At 40.7% G+C, this 21170-nt stretch overlaps 1 protein-coding gene across 2 annotated transcripts in view; it reads left to right on the top strand.

Annotated features, from left to right (window-relative positions):
- Window positions 1-21170, top strand: part of EIF2AK2 (eukaryotic translation initiation factor 2 alpha kinase 2) — a 33610-nt gene that overhangs the window by 4990 nt on the left and 7450 nt on the right. Inside the window, exons 2-12 of one of the 2 annotated variants that reach the window (XM_061432077.1) lie at window positions 13-149; window positions 2570-2690; window positions 4242-4390; window positions 6941-7061; window positions 7411-7472; window positions 7640-7736; window positions 9543-9577; window positions 11136-11201; window positions 13069-13191; window positions 17094-17210; window positions 19269-19449. In XM_061432077.1, coding sequence (XP_061288061.1) covers window positions 31-149; window positions 2570-2690; window positions 4242-4390; window positions 6941-7061; window positions 7411-7472; window positions 7640-7736; window positions 9543-9577; window positions 11136-11201; window positions 13069-13191; window positions 17094-17210; window positions 19269-19449 — 1191 coding nt within the window. In that variant the 5' untranslated portion in view covers window positions 13-30. Of the gene's footprint in view, window positions 1-12; window positions 150-2569; window positions 2691-4241; window positions 4391-6940; window positions 7062-7410; window positions 7473-7636; window positions 7737-9542; window positions 9578-11135; window positions 11202-13068; window positions 13192-17093; window positions 17211-19268; window positions 19450-21170 lie in introns of both variants that reach the window. The other variant, XM_061432076.1, reaches the window with a different exon arrangement.

Below are 21170 nucleotides of genomic sequence, written 5' to 3'. Positions count from 1 at the left end.
TTTTTTTTGTAGGTTACTAGAGGAAAAAAAATGGCCACTGGTCGTTCACCATGTTTCTACATAGAAGAACTTAATAAATACCAACAAAAGAACGGTGTAGAAGTTAGGTATTGTGAACTGGCTAAGACAGGACCTCCACATAATTTTAGGTAAGTTGCTATAAGAAAGGGTATATCCATATAAAATTAAAACTGGGAGAATAGCAACTTTGGCACAATTTTGAAGTCAGTTCTTTAGCATGAGAGCAATGCTGCCAGAGAAGACGATGAGAATCTTTTCGATGTAAAGTGGTAACTTCAGAGGACTCCAAAGAAAAAAACAGTGTATAAACCTTTCCATGCTTCAAAATGGTGTACTGTTTTGCTGTTTAGGGTGACTGCTTGAATTCTGTGTGGTGGTTGTTGTTCAGTCACTCACTCGTGGCTGACTCTTTGCAACCCCATGGACTGCAGCACGCCAGGCTTCCCTGTCCTTCACTGTCTCCCAGAGTTTGCTCAAACTCATGTCCATCGAATTGGTAATACCATCCAACCATCTCATTCTGTGTCATCCCCTTCTCCTCCTGCCTTCAATCTTTCCCAGCATCAGGGTCTTTGCTAATAAGTCAGCTCTTTGTATCAGGTGGCCAAAGTATTGGAGCTTCAGCTTCAGCATCAGTCCCTCCAATGAATATTCAGGACTGATTTCCCTTAGGATTGACTGGTTTGATCTTGCAGTCCAAGGGACTCTCAAGAGTCTTTCCCAACGCCACAGTTCAAAAGCATCAATTCTTCAGCGCTCAGACTTCTTTACGGTCCAACTGTCACATCCATATATGACTACTGGAAAAATCATAGCTTTGACTACATAAACCTTTGTCGGGAAAGTAATGTCTGTGCTTTTTAATATGCTGTCTAGGTTGGTCATAGATTTTCTTCCAAGGAGCAAGTGTCTTTTAATTTCATGGCTGCAGTCACCATCCGCAGTGATTTGGGAGCCCAAGAAAATAAAGTCTGTCATTGTTTCCATTGTTTCTCCATCTATTTACCAGTAGAATGTTGAATTTTAAGCGAACTTTTTCACTGTCCTCTTTCACCTTCATCAACAGGCTCTTTCTTCACTTTCTACCATAAGGGTGGTATCATCTGTGTATCTTAGGTTATTCATATTTCTATTGGCAATCTTGATTCCAGCTTGTGCTTCATCCAGCCTGGCATTTTGCATGATGTACTCTGCATATAAGTTAAATAAGCAGGGTGACAATATACAGCCTTGACGTACTCCTTTCCTAATTTGGAACCAGTTCATTGTTCCGTGTCTGGTTCTAACTGTTGGTTCGTGACCTGCATATAGATTTCTCAGGAGGCAGGTAAGGTGGTTGGTATTCCCATCTCTTTAAGAATTTTCCACAGTTTGTTGTGATCCATACAGTCTAAGGCTTTAGTTTAGTCAGTGAAGCAGAAGTAGATGTTTTTCTGGAATTCTCTTGCTTTTTCGATGATCCAATGGATGTTGGCAATTTGATCTCTGGTTCCTCTGCCTTTTCTTAATCCGACTTGAACATCTTGAAGTTCTTGGTTTATGTACTGTTGAAGCCTTGCTTGGAGAATTTTGAGCATTACTTTGCTAGCATGTAAAGTGAGTGCAATTGTGCGGTAATTTGAACATTCTTTGGCATTGCCTTTCTTTGGGATTGGAGTGATAAATGACCTTTCCCAGTCCTGTGGCCACTGCTGAGTTTTCCAGATTTCCTGGCATATTGAGTGCAGCACTTTCACAGCATCATCTTTTAAGATTTGAAATAGCTCAACTGGAATTCCATCATCTCTACTACCTTTGTTCATAGTGATGCTTCCTAAGGCCCACTTGACTTCACACTCCAAAATGTCTGGCTCTAGGTGAGTGATCACACCATCGTGGTTATCTGGGTCATAAAGATCTTTTTTGTATAGTTCTTCTGTGTATTCTTGCCACCTCTTCTTAATATCTTCTGTTTCAGTTAGGTCCATACCATTTCTGTCCTTTATTTTGCCCACCTTTGCATGAAATGTTCCCTTGGTATCTCTAATTTTCTTGAAGAGATCTCTAGTCTTTCCCATTCTGTTGGTTTCCTCTATTTCTTTGCCTTGATCACTTAGGAAGGCTTTCTTCTCTCTCCCTGCTAATCTTTGGAAGTCTGCATTCACATGGGTGTATCGTTCTTTTTCTCCTTTGCCTTTTGTTTCTCTTCTTTTCTCAGCTGTTTGTAAGGCCTCCTCAGGCAACCATTTTGCCTTTTTGCATTTCTTTTTCTTGGTGATGGTATTGATCACTGCATCCTGTTTAGTGTTATGAACCTTCATCCATAGGTCTTCAGGCACTCTGTCTATCAGATCTAACCCCTTGAATCTATTTGTCACTTCCACTGTATAATCGTAAGGGATTTGATTTAGTCATACCTGAATGGCCTAAATCAAATTCCTTATGATTATTCTATGTGGAACACAGGTTAAAATTTTCGAAGGTAGTCACAGAAGGCAGTTATGATTAGAATGCTAGTTAAATAATGCATGAATTTTATGATATTCTTTGAATTTTTCATTGTAATCAGGTTTACATATCAAGTTATAATAGATGATAAAGAATATCCAAAGGCTGAAGGTAGATCAAAGAAGGAAGCCAAAAACGCTGCAGCCAAATTAGCTTTGGAAATAATTAATAAAGACCGTAAGGTGAGTAATTACCTTTTTTTTTTTTCCCATTGTGAAAGGGAACTCACAAATATCTATGGTATTTTGCCCTGTTCTGTGAGAAAATACTCACATGCAGAATAAAACCATTCACAAGTTCTTTTGCTTTCAAAGTTTAGTTCATTCTTTTTCCTGGACTCTTTTCTATAGAACCCTGAATAAGAGGTCCACCTCAAAAAGAGTGGGCAAGATGGGCGATACCTATTTAGAGTGCCAACAGCAGTGACATACTCTAAGGAAACAGTGAGAAATGAGCTAACAGGTTCTGGAAGGAGCCCCTCCACCTGATTGAGGGAATGCAGTGGAAAAGGGAAGAGATGGAAGGAACCATGAGGAGAATGATACATTAATATATGGAGGGCAGATGATGCAAAAGTAACATGTATAATTGGTATTGCTGAAGATGCAAACAGAGTAAGTAACTAGTACAGAAAAAGCTGTCTCTGAAAAGAGCAGTAGAAAGTCTTTATGAAATAAAGAAAGAGCTACCTGCAGATTGAAACAACTCAGCGGCTCATAAGATATTGAAAAATATGGAACCACCAAGAACAACATTGGCCTTTGTGAAAGGACTGAGCTCTAGGGATGAAGAAAGAATCCTACAAGTATCCAGACAGAAGAACTTATACAAAATATAAAAATGAAAAAAAAATCATGCTGCCCACACCACCATTAAAAACCAGACAACACTGGAGCAGCATCTGTAAAATGAGGCAGGAAGTCATTTTGCATGTGGGACAAAAATGGATCATTCTCAAATTTTCAAAATTTTTCAGAATTTCAGTATTCAAGATACTTTCATGAAAAATCTTACTCACTGGGATCTTCCTGGTGGTCCAGTGGTTAAGACTCTAGGCTTCCACCTTAGGGGGCACAGGTTTGATCCCTGGTCTGGGAACTAAGATCCCAAGTACCATACAGTGCAGCCAAAAAAAAAAAAATATATATATATATATATATATATATATATATAAAATTTTACTAGAAGGTGTCACCCTTTTAATCAAAATTGAGCAAAATAAATCAGGAAAACCCCCAAAACTTATAAATTGTTAATGAGCCAGAAAACCAAGTCATGAAGTCAGAAAAAGAACAATAGAATACCTTTACCCACGAAAAAGCAGAAGTAAGACTGTGATAACAAAAGGGAATAAATTGATGTGAAAAAAACAAAGATATAATAAAGAAGGTCAATAAAACCAAAAATTCTTTGACAAAGTTAACAAAGTAGAAAAACTTTGGATAAGATTTTGACAGATTGGGAATTTTAAAAGGGGCAGATAATAGTGGAAGGAGTAATGTATTTTATTCCTGTTTCCTATGAAGTTGTGATCTAGGATATAACTTTATTTCAGTATGTGTTATCTTGTCCTTTGAGATTACAAAAGATACAACAAATCAGAAAGTTTTATAGTTTTACCTAGATAAACAAGAAAATTGACTATTTTGTTTTCCCTTTTGAAACTTTAAAAGGAAAATATGTAATGTCTTTTCTTGTTAAAATTTATCCTTATGGGTTTTTTTTTCTTTTAGTCAGTTAGTTTTTCATCTCAGCTGACAACAAATATTCCAGAAGGACCACCCATTGAGAATTACATAGGCCGTCTTAATACGATCTCCCAGAAGAAAAACCTATGTGTAACTTATGAAGAATGTAAATCAAAGGGTGATGGGCCCGAAGGGTGAGATGTTGTTTTTCCTTCTGTTTCACTATATCTAAGCAATAGAGCAACCTTATTTTCATGTCTAATTTTCCAAAAATATCTGTCTTTTTTGGTACATTATGCAGAGAAGCTTTTTTATGACCTTATTGCAGTTTGACATCTTTGTAATGAAAATATTAAAATGCTTCATTGCTGAAGTCTGGGCACCCATATCCCACAATAGATCAAATCTGGGAAATCCTTTATTTCTGAGATCTCTCTGGGTGGTTTAGTCTGCAGGAAATCTAAGAGAGGTCAGGTGGTGAAGACCTTCCCATCCCTGAGGTCACAGTGGCTGTGTGAGAAGAGCCCTGCCACATGTGTGGACTGAGTCTCTTTCCACTCTTGTCAGAATGGAGATGTTTGGCCTTCAGATTTTATTGAATAGTGTCACTCTCTAGGCAAGTACTATGTATTAGAAGGAATGGGTTTAGGGAAGTTCCTGGTGAAACATAGGTTTAGGAAACCCTGGTCCAGTGGTTAAGACTCTAAGCTTCTAATGCAGGGGGCATGAGTTTGAATCCTGGTTGGGGAACGAATATCGTGTATGCTGTGCAGACAAAAGGAAAAATAAAAACACTTCCCTGGTAGTCCAGCGGTTAAGAATCCACCCACCAATAATGCAGGAGAGGTAGATTTGATCCCTGGTCCAGGAAGATCCCACATGCCATGAAGCAACTCAGCCCCAGCACCGAAACTACTGACCCTGCAATCCAGAGCCTGTGTTCCGCAGCAAGAGAAGCCACCACAATGAGACGCCCACAAAGCAAAAAAAAAAAAAACCCAACACAACCAAAAATAAATAAATAAGGACTGGGTTTTCACCCTGGATGGTGAGGAGACCAGGATTTGAGGGATATGATGAGGGGGATGGATGAGAAGGTCAGTCAGAGATAATGAGAACGTCTCACCAGTGGGCAAAGACTTTGGAGATGAGGATGAAGAATGAATTTGAACTGGGAAAAGCAGAAAGAAAATGAGTGTGAAGAAGGTTGTTTCTCAGCTACAACCAATCAGTTAAATGAGAGAGAAGGACAAAAATTCTAAAAGGCAAATAGTCCAAACACCCCACTTTAGGATACTGTTCTATGAATTTTACTGTTCACCCCAATGGCTTTTAGGCCAGAACCAGGAAGACAAAAATGTGATAGGATTCACTGGAATGAAAGAGTCAAAAGTGAATTCTGTGAGTCAGTCTCCATAAATTAAGAGCTATTTTATTTTCCCGTAGCTCACCTGTTTGATTCCTTTGACCTAGTGCTTTAACATTTGATTGTTAAAGAAAAGAAGACTGTTTAGGGAGTGCTGAAGAAAAACAGGAGCCACAGAAATAATCGAGTCCTTCAGCCCAGCTCCCTAATTTCCCTTCAGAGCCTAGTGGGGAAGACTCACTGGTAGAGTGTTTCCATCCACGATGAATAATACTGCCACAATTCTGTAGCACCACGTGGTAACTCCATGATATAAGTTGCCATGTCTGTTGCTTTGCCACCTTAAATATAGTTCTTCTATAATTGTCCAGGGCTCCTTGCCTAACTACAAGCGTCCTTGTAGCTCATATGAAAATTAAGTGACTTCAGCATGGGGCTTTTGCATTGTGAGGATTTGCCTAGGTTTTTGTGTACATGAGCGTGGTGGGGGGGTGGGCGCAGAAAATGCTAAAGTTAGAGCTGAAGTTAGATACACTTGGCCCATGTCCTCCAAAACACTGTCACCTTATTATTCTCCTGTAGAAGCCTCTACGGATTTTATCGTAGCAGTTGAACATCTCTGAAAAATTCATTAGATCTCTTTCTTCTTTCTCTGCCTCCATGTCTTTTGACTTTTGGGGAATTTAAAAAAATCACCATTTGGTACCTTAATGCCACATCTTTCAATGAAGCAGCAAAGAGTTAGAACGTTCCCTAGAGAATGGAAGCTGGGCTATTAGCCAATGCTGGTTATTCTGGTAAACTGATTAGCCATCTCATTGAAAAAAAAAAATATATATATATATATATTTATTTTGCTTTTTTAAATATAATTTTTATTTATTTAGTTAGTTAGTTTTGGCTGTGCTGGGTCTTCATTACTGCGTGGGGTTTCTCTAGTTGCAGCAAGCGGGGCCTACGCTCTAGTGGCCATGCTCAGGCTTCTCGTGGTGGCTTCTCCACTTGCAGAGTACGGACTCTAGGATGTGTGGGCTTCAGTAGCTGCAGCAGATGGGCTCTGTAGCTGCGGCTGCAGGACTCTAGAGAACAGACTCAGTAGTTGTGGCACATGGGCTTAGTGGCTCCACAACATGTAGGATCTTCCCAGATGAGGGATTGAACCCGTGTTTCTCCTGCATTGGCAGGCGAATTCTTTACCAGAATGCCAGCAGGGAAGCCCTCGTTGAAATTTTAAATTAAGTAATATATGAACTATTAATCTATTAAATTGGTGTTATATTTAGCCCTTTGTTAATGTGTGTTTTTTTTTCTGAGAACACATGAGTTACGTTTACTGGTTTTTGGTATTTGGTTTAATACTCTTTATCATTTCTCCTAGATTTCATTATATATGCAAAATTGGACAAGAAGAATATGGTAGTGGTGTGGGTTCCACTAAACAGGAGGCAAAACAGTTGGCTGCCAAACTGGCTTATGAAAAGATAGAATCAGAAACAATGGTATGTACTGCCTTGGGATTTGATTTCTATGTTTTAAAATTCTCTCTGAAGCTGATTTGAAGTTAAATGATATTTAGGTGATGTCAAGACAGCCAGTCACATAGCAAAAGCACTCCTTCATGCTGTGTCCCACCAATGAGCCCTGTGGCCATGAAGCTTCAGAAGGATCACAGTTCTCATGACAGCTCAATGTTTCTTAAATTCAGATCAAACATCCATAAAAATGTATTAATCCTGTAATTCTTTATGGCTGTGAATTTGGTAAATGTGGGGAAATAAATGTGGGAGTTGGTTCACAGAGACTAAGCTACTATAAGAAGTCACTTAGTTGTACTTTTAAATCTTGCAGAGAGATGGTTTCAGTGCTGCGTGTGGTGATGTCGAAAGAAACTCTCCAGCAGTGAGTACATCGTAAGTATGGACAAACCAGCGTGACAAACAAATTCAGATTGCAGCCTGAAAGAGCGGATATTTACGAGATGTTTAATGTCGAAGGAGAATTTAGAAAAAGCAATTAGTGATCAACAAAAAATAGGTAGAATTCATAAACTAATAGCTGTCCTCTTTTCTTTTAGTAGTTCTGAATCACCGTCTGAAAATGGCTTCTCAACAAATGCATCAGAAAGAAGTGATAACAACAGTGGCACATTAAACAGCTCTTCCGTGTCTCCAGGGGTATAGTATTAGTCTCTAACTTTCCTAGTTAATCTTATTTTCCTTTGTGTTTCCCCATTTAAAAGTGACCTCCAGTACCTGTCATAATTTTTCAATTTTTTTATGGGCTCTTATTAAATCAAAATATTTTGCAGCCTTTTCTCTCTCCTTTCTTTATTAACTCCCATTCCTCACATGCAAAATTTTTCTGCTCTTCACTCCCATCTTTCTCTCCCTACTCACCTTTGTATTTTTCATGTATTCCTATAATCTGGCTTCTTTTCTTCTATCAATTGGATGGTATTTAGAAGGTTCACTCATAGATTTCTGCTTCTGTTTTAATAAATCAGAGCTAAATTTAAAAATCAGATAGTTTTTGTGGTGATGATTAGTGTTATCAAAATATTATATTTATAAAGAACTAGAAAGACATCCCTGTTGGTGCAGTGGCTAAAACTCCATGCTCTCAATGCAAGGGGCCCAGGTTCCATCCGTGGTCAGGGAACAAGACCCTGCATACTGCAACGAAGACCTGGCATAGTCAAATAAATATTTTTTTAAACTACAAACAAATCAATGAGAAAAAGATAAGCAACTCAGTAAAAAAGAAAAAATGTACAAAAGAGCTGAACAGACAGTTTAGAAAAGAGATACCCAAAGGGGCAACAGACATATGAAAGGATGCTTCACTTCATAATAATCAGGAAAGCAAATGAAAACAACAGCTAGATACCATTTTAAACCATCCGATTGGCAAAATTTGCGTCTGGCTATTCTAAGTGTTGACACAGCTCTGTTCCTGTTGTACCTATTATGTGCTGTTACAGCAATAGTATATGTTGCTGGCTGATGTATAAATTGGCCTTGACTGTCTTAGGGAGCAACTTGGGTGGAGTTGAGGGTGTGCCAGCTGTATTGCCAATTCTACACCTAGATATGTCTTTTAGAGAAAGACATATATGTGTGCACAGAGATACATGTATATGCATGTTCTTTGCAAAATTGTTTGTAATAGAAGAGACTGGAGAAAATATTGTCCATTTACAGAATGTCTGAATTAATCATAATGCAGTCACTGTGCAAAACTGAGGCTGGTGGGTGATAGGAACTCAAGAAATCTTAGTCTGATGTTTGTACTCAGTGTCAACCTACTAAAATTGTTAAAACAACACGACACCTACCAGAATAAAAGTGAATATGCTTAAAAAAGAGCTATGTTAATTTTTGAGAGATATGTCAAAGACTCCTCTTTTTTGGCTAAATGTTAAATTATTGATTTGTCCTAAAAATGTTTTAAACTAGATCCCTGGGCCCCATCTGTTTTCTTTACTAGCACTGTGAGTAATTGTAATGCATAGTTTCTTGCTGAGATCTGCTGGCCAGAGGATCATTTGGGAAGCCATATTCTATACCTGGAGAATCAGTGCTTCTGTAGAACATGCCCTGCAGTTCTTTTTTTTTTTTTTCCCCCTGTTGTGCTGCACAGCATATGGGGTCTTGGTTTCCTGACCAGAGATCAAACCCGTGCCCCCTGCTTTGGAATAGAATTGCAGAGTCTTAACCACTGAATCTCAGGGCCCCTACAATTTGTGTTTTTTGACCTTCTTATCATATCTGTCTTTGCTATAATTGATGAGAACATTGATGTAGACAAGTACACTGAAAGCAGGGCTTGCTGAGAGCATATAAATTGATGAGGTTGTTAATCTTAAGGACAAAGAAATGTGGTCAGAGAACCATCTAGAAGTACAGGAGAAAAGATGGCCAAGAGAAGCAGGATACTTGACTTAACCGTCTGAAACTATTTTCCATTTTCTTTTGTTATAGGACGGTTCCAGAAATAATTCCAGGAAGGTGAAGAGGTGAGTATCATCATGCATTGGACTTATTTAGAAATGAAGTTTTATTTCAGATCTAGTTTATTCATCTTATTTATGAAGTCTTCAGTATTTGTATTGTATGCCCTTATTTGAGTGGAGTTTCAGGAATTCAAAGCATGATTAAGGCTCACAGAAATCTCGAAATCTACGAACAAATAATTTTAAATACATAGAGAAGTCTTTGAACATATGCACACAATACATTGTAGGCACAAAGGCCTATGGGGCTATTGGTTGAGTAATTGGTTAAGTGCATTCTTTTGGACAAGTCTAACAGAAGAAGTGGGCTTGTAGAGGTATTCTTAAGAGAAATGTATTATGTGAATTCCCTGGTGACCAAATGGCTAGGACTTGGCACTTTCACTGCTGAGGGCCAGGTACAATTTCTGGTTGGGGGAATTAAGATCCCATAAGCCACATGGCACAACCGAAAAAAAAAAGAGAGAGAGAAGTGTATTATTTTGCAGACAAGCAGGTAGGGTAGAAATGTTATCATAACTCAGGGAAGAAACAAACGATCAGATGTGCTGTAAATTAGGAAGACTTGGCCTCTTGAATGGAAGAGAAAAGCAAGGATGTGAATACAGTTAGCAGTGGGAGTGAGACGGCAGCAGGAGCCACTATGAGGCACCAGTACATTCTGAACAGTAGGTAACACTTGCAGAAAGATGACGCCAGATGCTGGTGTTCAGATGGAGAGAGGCGAGGTCTGTGTGTGAGATGGTCAGGCCATCAGACTGATCCAGTGATGGGGAGGAGGAGAATTTGTGAGACAGACTGTAGAAGAAGAGTAGACATGACTTGAGGGAATAGAGTTAAAGAGCTGGGTGAAGAAGATGCAAAGGAAAAAGGAAATGACTGTTCCTTGTGAATGAGATGCAGGCAAGTGTCATGGCACTGATGGTGTCAAGGGAGTCCAAGACTTGGAGGGAAGATTGTTGTTGTCTAACTCTACAATCCCTTGGACTGTAGCCCAGCAGCCTCCTCTGTGCATGGGAATTCCCAGGCAAGAATACTGGACTGGGTTGCCATGCCCTTCTTCAGGAGATCTTCTTGACCCAGGGATCAAACTCTCATCCCTGTGTCTCCTGCATGGGCAAGTGGATTCTTTACCACTGCGCCACCTGGGAAGCCTGGAGGGAAGATAACAATTTGTATTTGTTTAGTTTTAGGTGGCATTTGGACTTCCAATTGTAGGAGGCTTACCACCAGCAAGGAATAAATGACAAAGGAAACACAACCAGGATGAGAATTCAACAAGACAGATTTCCTAAGGTTTTGAGTCTAAAGGGAGAAAAAGAGGCTAGCGGCATGCTGGCAATCAATGTGTTAAGGCTGAAAAACACAGGAAAAGAGTGAAAAATTGTTAGAGCACAGAGAACCCCATTGTTTCTTAAGACAAAGGTTAGAACCTTTGCTACCCTGCTATTCTAATAGTTGACTCATAATAAAAAAAAGCCTAGTGCATAGCATAAAATCCACTCTTAATAAGTTATACTTGATTTTAGTTTTGAATTTATGTGTTTCTCTTAACTTTTAGAAGTTTGGCGCCTACATTTGTCTCTCCTGTGAAGACAGAAGGAAACATTTATAGTGTGAACGTAAGGTAAGAGGGAAAACCAAGAAAAAGAAAAAGAATTTGTTTAAGGATACATGTACAAAAGTTGACAAAAGTTTCTTAAGGGACAGTTGAACATCAGGCAAGTTAAGTTATATCTCTCCCTGAACAGTTTGTTTTAGTTCAATCAGGCCCACAGAGGATCATTGCCTCACGGAGGAGTACACTTTAGATGTGTTCAAACGGAATGTGGTGTCTGTGTGGTACTCATGTGGGTTTCTTTGACATCTCTGGGAGGTTTTAATATTGAAAGCCAATATTTCTGTAAACCAGTAATTTTTTTTCAATAAAAGTACTCCTGCAGGAATCAGATTAGATCCATTTTAATCTGTTTTCCATTTTCCAGCTTCATAGCAGATTTCACTTTGAAAAGTGTTCCTTTGGTGGTCGATCGCATGTTTGAGCTTAAATAAAGTATCTTTTAAAAAGGAGGCCTATTTGCAACAGAGGAACATCAAGTACAAACTTAAGAAATAATAATGCTATGCTATACTGTGCTAAGTCACTTCAGTCGTGTCCGGCTCTGTGTGACCCCATAGACGGCAGCTCACCAGGCTCCCCCGTCCCTGGGATTCTCCAGGCAAAACACCGGAGTGGGTTGCCATTTCCTTCTCTAATGCACGAAAGTGAAAAGATAAAGTGAAGTCGCTCAGTCGTGTCCGACTCTTAGTGACCCCATGGACTGCAGCCTACCAGGCTCCTCCGTCCATGGGATTTTCCAGGCAAGAGTACTGGAGTGGGGTGCCATTGCCTTCTCCAAGAAATAATAAAGAATGACCAAGTATGTAATAAGTACCTAATATATATCTGGCACGGTGCTGGGCATCGTATTTATAGCAGGAACAGTAGAAGCAGCCCGTGTCCTCCTGGAGTTTTTGTGGGGATGATAATTACACACTGTGACCAGAGGTCTAAAGGAAAAGCCATGGTGTGGTTGGGGACCCTTGAATTTAGGGTGAGGGATGAGGCAGGGCTTTCTCTGGGCCACAGTTGTGGGGAGGCTTGAGGGATGAGTTAGCACAGGGCGGTGGGGAGCCCCTGGTACTCTGCGAAAGAGGAGCACATGGGAAGGCGAAAGTGGGACAGGTAATGTGAGCACCCGAGGAACTGAGAGAAAGCCATGTGCCAGGAGGGCAGTGGCCAAGGAGCTGGGGTCACCAGACAAGCCGGAGAGGGGACGGGGACAAACAGGTGGCCCCTGGTAGCCTATGTCAGGGTTTTCTGGGTTTTGCTGAATGCAGGGGCAGGCTTGGGAAGTGTTTGGCCAATAGTCGTGATCAGACTTAGTATTTATCACACTGATTGCTGTGAGGCTCGTGGACTGGAGCAGAGGAAGGTGAGGAGGTGGTGTGTCTTGTGAAGAGGGTTTGGTGGGAGTCTTATTGGAAGCTTGCGCCAATGGGGGAAAGTGGGCAGACACCCGCAGATGTGTTTTGGAAAGAAAATTGGCAGGTCTTAATGATGGAATGTGGGGCAGGAGAGAGGGGAAACCCAGAGAGGTGCAAACATAAACAGGCTCATTTCTTGTATGACAGCTTGGTAGTAGCAGGGAACACAGTCTGGCACTCTTCTCTAAAGTTTTATACTTGGAATAGAAGATTCTTTACCATTCTTTCATGCAGCCAGGCGGTGACTGACTCCCAGGAGTGATCTGTTATGTTGGGATGGGAAGAGGGAAGACTTATCCTTTGTGATTCAAGAGTTTCTGTGAAATGGATCCTTCTTACTCAGAAGGGGAGAGTCCTGTTTGTTATAGAGTCCATTTCACTAGCGCCTTTAAGGGAAAGCAGAAGGGTCGGAGTGGAGGAACAGAGGACATTGAACTCAGAATAACAGCAGCATTTTATCTCTCAAGGTTGGTCAACGATTTCACAGAAGTAACACCAATTGGTTCAGGTGGATTTGGCCAAGTTTTCAAAGCCAAACACAGAATTGATAAGAAGACTTATGTTATTAAATGTGTTAAATATAATAGTGAGTAAGTAGTAATATTTTATTTTTTTAAATGTGAACTTGCACTCTTCTTTTTTACGTATCCTCTTCTTCATTAGTGTATTTTTTTTCCTGGTCCTCCTTGAAAATATTATTCATGAGGAGAATGATATTTGGCTTACTCTGAAATGACCGCACTTTCCCGTGGTTACTTTAATTAAAAAATGGATATACCATTGATTATCCTTGAGGCTATGTTGATGAGAACTACAGTTATAAAATCTTTTAGCTCAAGGTGACCTTTGAGTTTTTCTAGTCTCATCTCCTTATCTTACAGAGGAATGTGAACTGATTTGCCAAAGGTAAAAGCTAGTTGATAATTGTGCTGGTTGTCTATTATTGCATAATACACCACTCCAAAATGCAGTGGCTTAAAAAAGTTATGACCAACCTAGATAGCATATTGAAAAGCAGAGACATTACTTTGCCAACAACAAAGGTCCGTATAGTCAAAGCTATGGTTTTTCCAGTGGTCATGTATGGATGTGAGAGTTGGACTGTGAAGAAGGCTGAGCGCTGAAGAATTGATGCTTTTGAACTGTGGTGTTGGAGAAGACTCTTGAGAGTCCCTTGGACTGCAAGGAGGTCCAACCAGTCCATTCTGAAGGAGATCAGCCCTGGGATTTCTTTGGAAGGAATGATGCTAAAGCTGAAACTCCAGTACTTTGGCCACCTCATGTGAAGAGTTGTCTCATTGGAAAAGACTCTGATGCTGGGGGGGTATTGGGGGCAGGAGGAGAAGGGGATGACAGAGGATGAGATGGCTGGATGGCATCACTGACTCGATGGACGTGAGTCTGAGTGAACTCCGGGAGTGGGTGATGCACAGGGAGGCCTGGCGTGCTGCGATTCATGGGGTTGCAAAGAGTCAGACACGACTGAGCAACTGAACTGAACTGAGCTGAAACACCAAATTGTTATTATCTCTTATGGTCCTTTGAGTTGACTGTGTTCACCCGGGTCATTCATCATGCATTTGCAGCCAGGAGTCATCTAAAAGCTTGGCTTGGCTGGACATTGGAGATGGCTCTCACATGGCTGGCAGTGATGCTGGCTGTGGCTACAAGTGCAGCTGGAGCTGTTAACCAGAGCGCCTCCACCTGGCCGCTTTATGTGGCCTGGGCGTTTCACAACTTAGTCATTGGGTTCTAAGAAGGACTGTCCCAGAACAACTCATCCCAGGAGGAAGCAGTCTTGGAAGTTCCGCATCATATTGATTAAACAAAGTCACTATGGTCAGCTCGAGGGAGAGGGCAAATAGACTCTTACCACTTAGTCTGAGGAGTGGATGTGAGCATGGGCAGAGAAGAAATTAATGATGACCATCCTTGGGCCCTATCTCCTGTGGTAACAAGGTGGAGATTTAGAACTCATCCTCTGGAATTCCAATCTACTGTGTTCCCACCATATCCCAAAGCTTCCCATGTTTGTTTTATGTATTATCTGTGCCCCTCCCCACCCCCACCCCAATTATTGGATAACAGAACTCCTTTAGGAAGGAAGACACAGAGGAAGGAGCTCTGAAATCCCATGTTCACCGATCTTGCCTGTTATTTTCTGGCAGCTGTTATTATTTGTAATTTGGCCAGACAGATCCCTCAAGGATCAGAGAAGGAGATGGAAAAGGGATATAAGTGAACGAAAATGACATAAGAAAAGAAGCAGGTGTGGTGTCTTAGATGCTCTTCATCCAGTCAAACCAACCTATTGTTTGTCCCGTGGACAAAGCCTTGCGGTTGAAATACCTTCATACTGCTGCTGCTGATGCTAAGTCGCTTCAGTCGTGTCCAACTCTGTGTGACCCCATAGAGAGCAGCCCACCAGGCTCCCCGGTCCCCGGGATTCTCCAGGCAAGAACACTGGAGTGGGTTGCCATTTCCTTCTCCAATGAATGAAAGTGAAAAGTAAAAGTGAAGTCGCTCAGTCGTGTCTGACTCCCAGCGACCCCATGGACTGCAGCCCACCAGGCTCCTCCATCCATGGATTTTCCAGGCAAGAGTACTGGAGTGGGGTGCCATTGCCTTCTCAGACCTTCATACTACTTGGCATCACAATAAGGCTTTTTCCTTCATTGTTTTGCTTACCAGGAATACTGCTGTTCTTTCTATCCCATAACATCTTTTTTAACGGTAAACCTTCATGATGATAAGGGTGCAGTACCTTGAACATTTCTCATAGATTCAGTTCAGTTCAGTCGCTCAGTCATGTCCGACTCTGCGACCCCATGAATCGCAGCATGCCAGGCCTCCCTGTCCATCACCAACTCCCGGAGTTCAGTCAGACTCACGTCCATTGAGTTGGTGATACCATCCAGCCATCTCATCCTCTGTTGTCCCCTTCTCTTCCTGCCCCCAATCCCCCCCAGCATCAGAGTCTTTTCCAATGAGACAACTCTTCGCATGAGGTGGCCAAAGTACTGGAGTTTCAGCTTTTGCATCATTCCTTCCAAAGAAATCCCAGGCTGATCTCCTTCAGAATGGACTGGTTGGATCTCCTTGCAGTCCAAGGGACTCTCAGGAGTCTTCCCCAACACCACAGTTCAAAAGCATAGATTGGTACGGCACAGTTAAAAATACACTTGGAGATATGCAACGAGAAGCATTAAAGTATTTGTGTGCTTTGACCTATGGATTTCCTATTGGGAACCTATACCAAGGATATTATCCAGATTACAGGAAAAGTTATTCAAGTAGATAAAAATCACAATGTCATTTATAATAGTGAGAAATTAGAGCAAACAGAATGTTCAGCAATAAAGGAATGATTTAGTATGTTTTGTGCTCTCCTCTGATCAATGACTGTTTTGCGGTCATTAAAAGTGAGGGTTATATACTGTAAATATTTATATACACTATGAATGGCACGATGCTAGAAGTTGCTTCAGAATAATGCAGGGAAAGATGAGGAAGTAGGTAAGAGTATACAGGAAACAAGATTGGCCAGGAGTTAATTACTGTTTCATCTGATGGCCAGGTAGGGGTTCATTCTACTATTTGCTCTACTTTTTAATACTTTTGAAATTTTACATTAAAATGTTTATACATGATGGTTAGACAGATTGTATAGTAATAGGGAAAAATTTAAAGATAATATATGAGAAAACGTTAGATAAATATATATACTATAATTACACATATGTAAACATGTATATGAAGAAAGACTATAAGAAATCATCTAAACTCATAAGTGTGTTAGGATTGTGTTAATATATGAGTAACTTTTTCTCTATTTTTACAAATTTTACATCATACAGAACTTTTCAAATTAAAAAAATAAGTTGCAAAATGTTTGCTTATCCTTTCTCATTCTTGAAATCTCATATACTCCACTTAGCATAGGATTGTCATAACTCTTACCTATGCATTCCTGTAAAGCTCCCACATTGTGCAGTGAAATTTCAGTTTCTCTGCATAGATCTCCCTCTGTGTATATTTTTGCCATGCACTGAAAATTCTGAATTAGGTTCTTCATGCAGCTTGGATTACCTACCCTTGCTGCCCAAATGGAGTTTGCTTTTGAAATCCAAAGTGATTTTAACACGAGTCTAAATAAAACATAATGGATGATTTTTACTTTAGATCCAAAAAAAGTTTGCATCACTGGTAGCTCACAAGAGTACTACCTGTGACTTCTAAATTGTCTGAGGTTTGAAATAATTTTAGTCACTGTTTTTTTTTTTCTTATGTTGAGAGTGAAAACAGCTGATTTTTTTTCTGTGTTCACTCTTTCCTTTTGAGAGCTGCAGGCTTCCGTTCTAAACCTTGGTGTGGGAACCATGGCAGCTGTTTAATAAGGGAATATTGGTGATTGTCTCCTATTGCTCAAGGTGTTTTGTTATTATCAGGGATGGATACTGACGCCTTTGTGTTCCCTGTTTCTTTTAACTAGGAAGGTGGAGCGTGAAGTGAAAGCTTTGGCAACACTTAATCATCCAAATATTGTTCATTACCACAATTGTTGGGATGGGCATGATTATGATCCTGAGCAAAGCTTAAATTCTTCAAGGTAACTAAAAATAAACTCTCATAGTCTTAATAGGAGGAGCGAAACTTGTTTACTGTGTGTGGGTCAGTGGATAAGGCCACTAATTATTACATTTAATAATCATAACCAGAAACTTTGAGACACTGTTATGCCTCCATTCTACAAATGAAGAGACAATGAATAATCTTTTCCTTGCTGCAAATTTGCTTTAAAAAACGTTTTTTTAAAATTGTCCTCTGTGGCTTCCCTGGTGACTCAGATGGCAAGAAGCTGCCTGCAATGTGGGAAACCGGGGTTTGATCCCTGGGTTGGGAAGATACCCTAAAGAAGGAATTGGTAGCCCATTCCAGTAAATTCTTGCCTGGAGAATTTCACTGACAGAGGGACCTCGTGGACTACAGTCCATGGGGGTCGCAAAGAGTCACACAACTGAGTGACTAACACTGTCTGTGGTTTTTGACGTCTCAGGCTTAGGTTTCCTGACTGTTGTTTAAAGTACAGGCTTTCTCACGTGCCCTGACTCCAGTCCAGGTGATAAATGCAGACAGCACAACTGGAGGCCGCCCTCCCCCCACTGCTAACGCTCTTCTGCTCCACTCAACTGGTTGGCAGGGTGCAGTCACAGGGTCCCTTCTGTGTGTAATCATACCACTCATGGTGAGGTGAAGGGCAGTCTAAATAATTCCAAGACCCTGAGCTGTGATGGGGGTACCCCCCCGGCCCTTGCATTACTCATGTTTGTCTCAGGCAAGCCACTGGAAAAGGACTGAAGGGTTATAAAGAGCCTCCCTTTGAAAGTCACCCCGTGTTCCTTGGAGACAGTTCTTTCAGTGCAAACCTGAGGCCATGGTGAGCCTGTTCATTCACCGTCTCCTGACTCCAGCCCTATCTCCACACCATGTAATTTAGAACTGTATCTTTAGTTTCAGAAGTACCATCCGCATATGGACTTCAGCTTTTAGAAAATTCCTGGCTACCTTTTTTTTTATTTTCTAGCCAACATATGCTCAAAGAATTTAAATTAATATTAAAGCCAACTTAGTTCAGAAAAGAACAACTACCATGATTAGCAAAATCGGTCCTCCTTGCTGTGTGGTGTGTGCTTAGTCGCTCAGTCATATCCAACTCTTTGTGATCCCATGGACTGTAGCCCATCAGGTTCCTCTGTTCATGGGATTTTCCAGACAAGCAAACTGGAGTGGGTTGCCATTTCCTACTCCACAGGATTTTCCCAACCCAGCGATCAAACTCACGTCTCTTGAGTCTCCTGCATTGGCAGGCAGATTCTTTGTCACTAGCTCCACCTGGGAAGACCCGCCTCATTGCTATACCTCGTAACAATTTTTGGCATTTCTCTTAGAGTTCCTATCCATGTACTACTGCAGCAGTCCCTAACCTTTTTGGTGCCAGGGACTGGTTTCATGGAAGACAGTTTTTCCATGGGCCAGGGAGAGGGGATAGTTTGGGGATGATTCAAGCGTATTACATTTTTTGTGCTCTTTATTTCTGTTATTATTATATAACCTCTGCTTCAGATCATCAGCATTAGATCCCAGGGGTTGGGGCCTGCTGCACTGTTGTTTTCTGCTTGTTTTTCCTTTATCGCTCTCCCATCAAACTATAATCCTCATGAGAACAAGGCTAGTGTCTAACTCATTTTCTTATCTTTAGGTGCCTGTTCTGTGTCTTTTGCAAAATAGATGCTCTGTAGAGCAATGGTGAATTAAAATGTTTCAAAATTACAATATATAATAATGAAATTTGGTTTTCTGCAATTTTGTCATGCTTATGCTTCTCTTCCTATCTATTAGCAAAGATAGTCAAGGACCTTCAGCGTTAAAGAATGGGAAGGCTGCTACTTTACAACTTAGCTAAATAAACAAAGCTTTGCTATCTGGGAACTTATGACCTAAATAAAGAGTGGTTTATTATGTGTTGACTCACATTTGTTATATTTAGATTTCTGTTTTGAGACATATTTGGCATTTTTAAGAAGGTGTCATTTTTTAAATTTAATTTTTAAGTGTATTTTTTATAAATTTATTTTTATTGCTACTTATACAGTGAATTTTATCCCAGATCAAAGACTAGGTGCCTTTTCATCCAGATGGAATATTGTGATAAAGGTACGTTGGACCAATGGATTGAGAAAAGAAGAGGCAAGAAGCCAGACAAACGTTTGGCTTTGGATTTCTTTCAACAAATAACAACAGGAGTGCATTATATACATTCAGAACAGTTAATTCATAGAGACCTTAAGGTGAGTGGAAAATGTGCTGTATTGAGAATTGGTAAATAGAATTTATTAATGTGAAAGCCTGTCTTCTTTAGTTTTCTAATTGATCGACAGTCGTGAGGAAATAACATCTCTGATCCTGTAAGGTTAGAGTGGATATAGCACTTGCCCCAGGTACCAGTCTGTAGAATCAATCAGGAGGTTGCCAGGACTGTAAACTTACTAAGATGCTGAGCTCTGCAAGAAGCAGCTCATTGCTCATTCACTTCTGGTCCTATTTGCCATCCTGGCTGATACCTTCACCCCAGTTGTAAACACTAACCGCTTTAGTGTACTGGACATTTCTGTGCACATAATTCTTGTGGCTGGCACATCTAGTTGAGTGCTCTGTCTCTGCCTCTACTGCTACCCAGGCTTGTCTGAGAGGCAGAAGAGACTCTGGTGACTCTGGCTTTGGGAACACGATTCTCTTAACCTTTTAAGTCATTACTCTTGAGGGCAGTCACAGCCACTAAGTCCAGAGTCTCGAATTTGCTTGGCACTTGGTGAGACATCTCTGCCCCATGAAAACTGCGGCAATGCAAACCTTGGAACATGCCATATACTTTTGTATTTTCCTTTTCTTCTGGCTTCCTAGCTTCTCTCATGGTCTAGATGAGCAGTTTTCCCATTTCCTCCTCAAAATCAGACAGAAGAGCTTTTCAGTCTTCCCTTGGCACTCTGTTCCCTGTGATTTGCGTACCGTCATCAAAAACCTCCCATGCTGAATCCTATCACCAAACCTTTGCTCGTGTGCTCACATGAGACACTCTTCTACCTGTCCGCTTTGGTTTCAATTTCTTTATGAGGCTTTCCTGGTCATTCTGGATTAGACAGAAGCACCTCGTCTATATGGACCTTGGGCTTATCCCACATGTCTAAAACAGCCAGGAGCGAGAAACAAAGAAAAATGTTCCTTGAGAAAAATAAGCAGCCATGTACATAGTTGTTTGTTGGCCTTGGTAGGAAAAGATGGCCCTTAAGAGGTATTGCATCCTTGGTCTTCTCAGGGGCTGGATGTCTGACGCCTTCATATTGGGCTGCCTCTGGTTCCAATATCTCATTTTGTTAATAACAGTATTTGAAGGTGTTCTTTGAAGTTGGAAGGATATAAGGACTCTGTTCAAAAGAATACATTTAGAATGGCTATACGTTCACTTTGAAATGAATCATATAGAGTTAAATAAGAAATTAAGCACAATTATCTCTTTATACAATCATTTGCAAATAAATTATCTACTTACACAGTCATCTCCTCTACTCAGAGGTTTGGGCATTTCCTCCCAGGCCCCCATCAGGATGAGTTAATGAAAATGCCTAGTGCTCCCTTCTCCCACCACGTGGTTGGCCAGTTCCCTCCTGTATCTTGCACTGCTTGTGCCTCTTGTTGGGGAGTCATCTTTTCTTGTGTCTGTAGAGAGTGTTTGCCCTATGTTTGCAGGTGCTCAAAGGTCAGACTTTCATCTTTTTTAACTTGCTAACTTCACTGATACAGTTACTGCTTTTTCACATCTGAGAGAAGATGTAAACAAAAGTGTGCGTCTTATTTTGTGATGCTTCACAAAATACCTGCTACTGGTGGCTTTGCCAGATAATGGTCTTTACCCAATAAAGCCCCTGTTCTATGAAGTCAACCAGCATTTACCATAAGAACTAGACCAAAGATGCTGGTGAGAGACACAGAGGTTTCTGGAGAGAGGGCTTAT

This window comes from Bos javanicus, chromosome 11 (genome assembly GCF_032452875.1).
Source record: "Bos javanicus breed banteng chromosome 11, ARS-OSU_banteng_1.0, whole genome shotgun sequence".
Classification (NCBI taxonomy): Eukaryota; Metazoa; Chordata; class Mammalia; order Artiodactyla; family Bovidae; genus Bos; species Bos javanicus.
The sequence above is the reverse complement of the archived record's forward strand: the minus strand, read 5'-3'. Positions and strand labels throughout refer to the sequence as shown.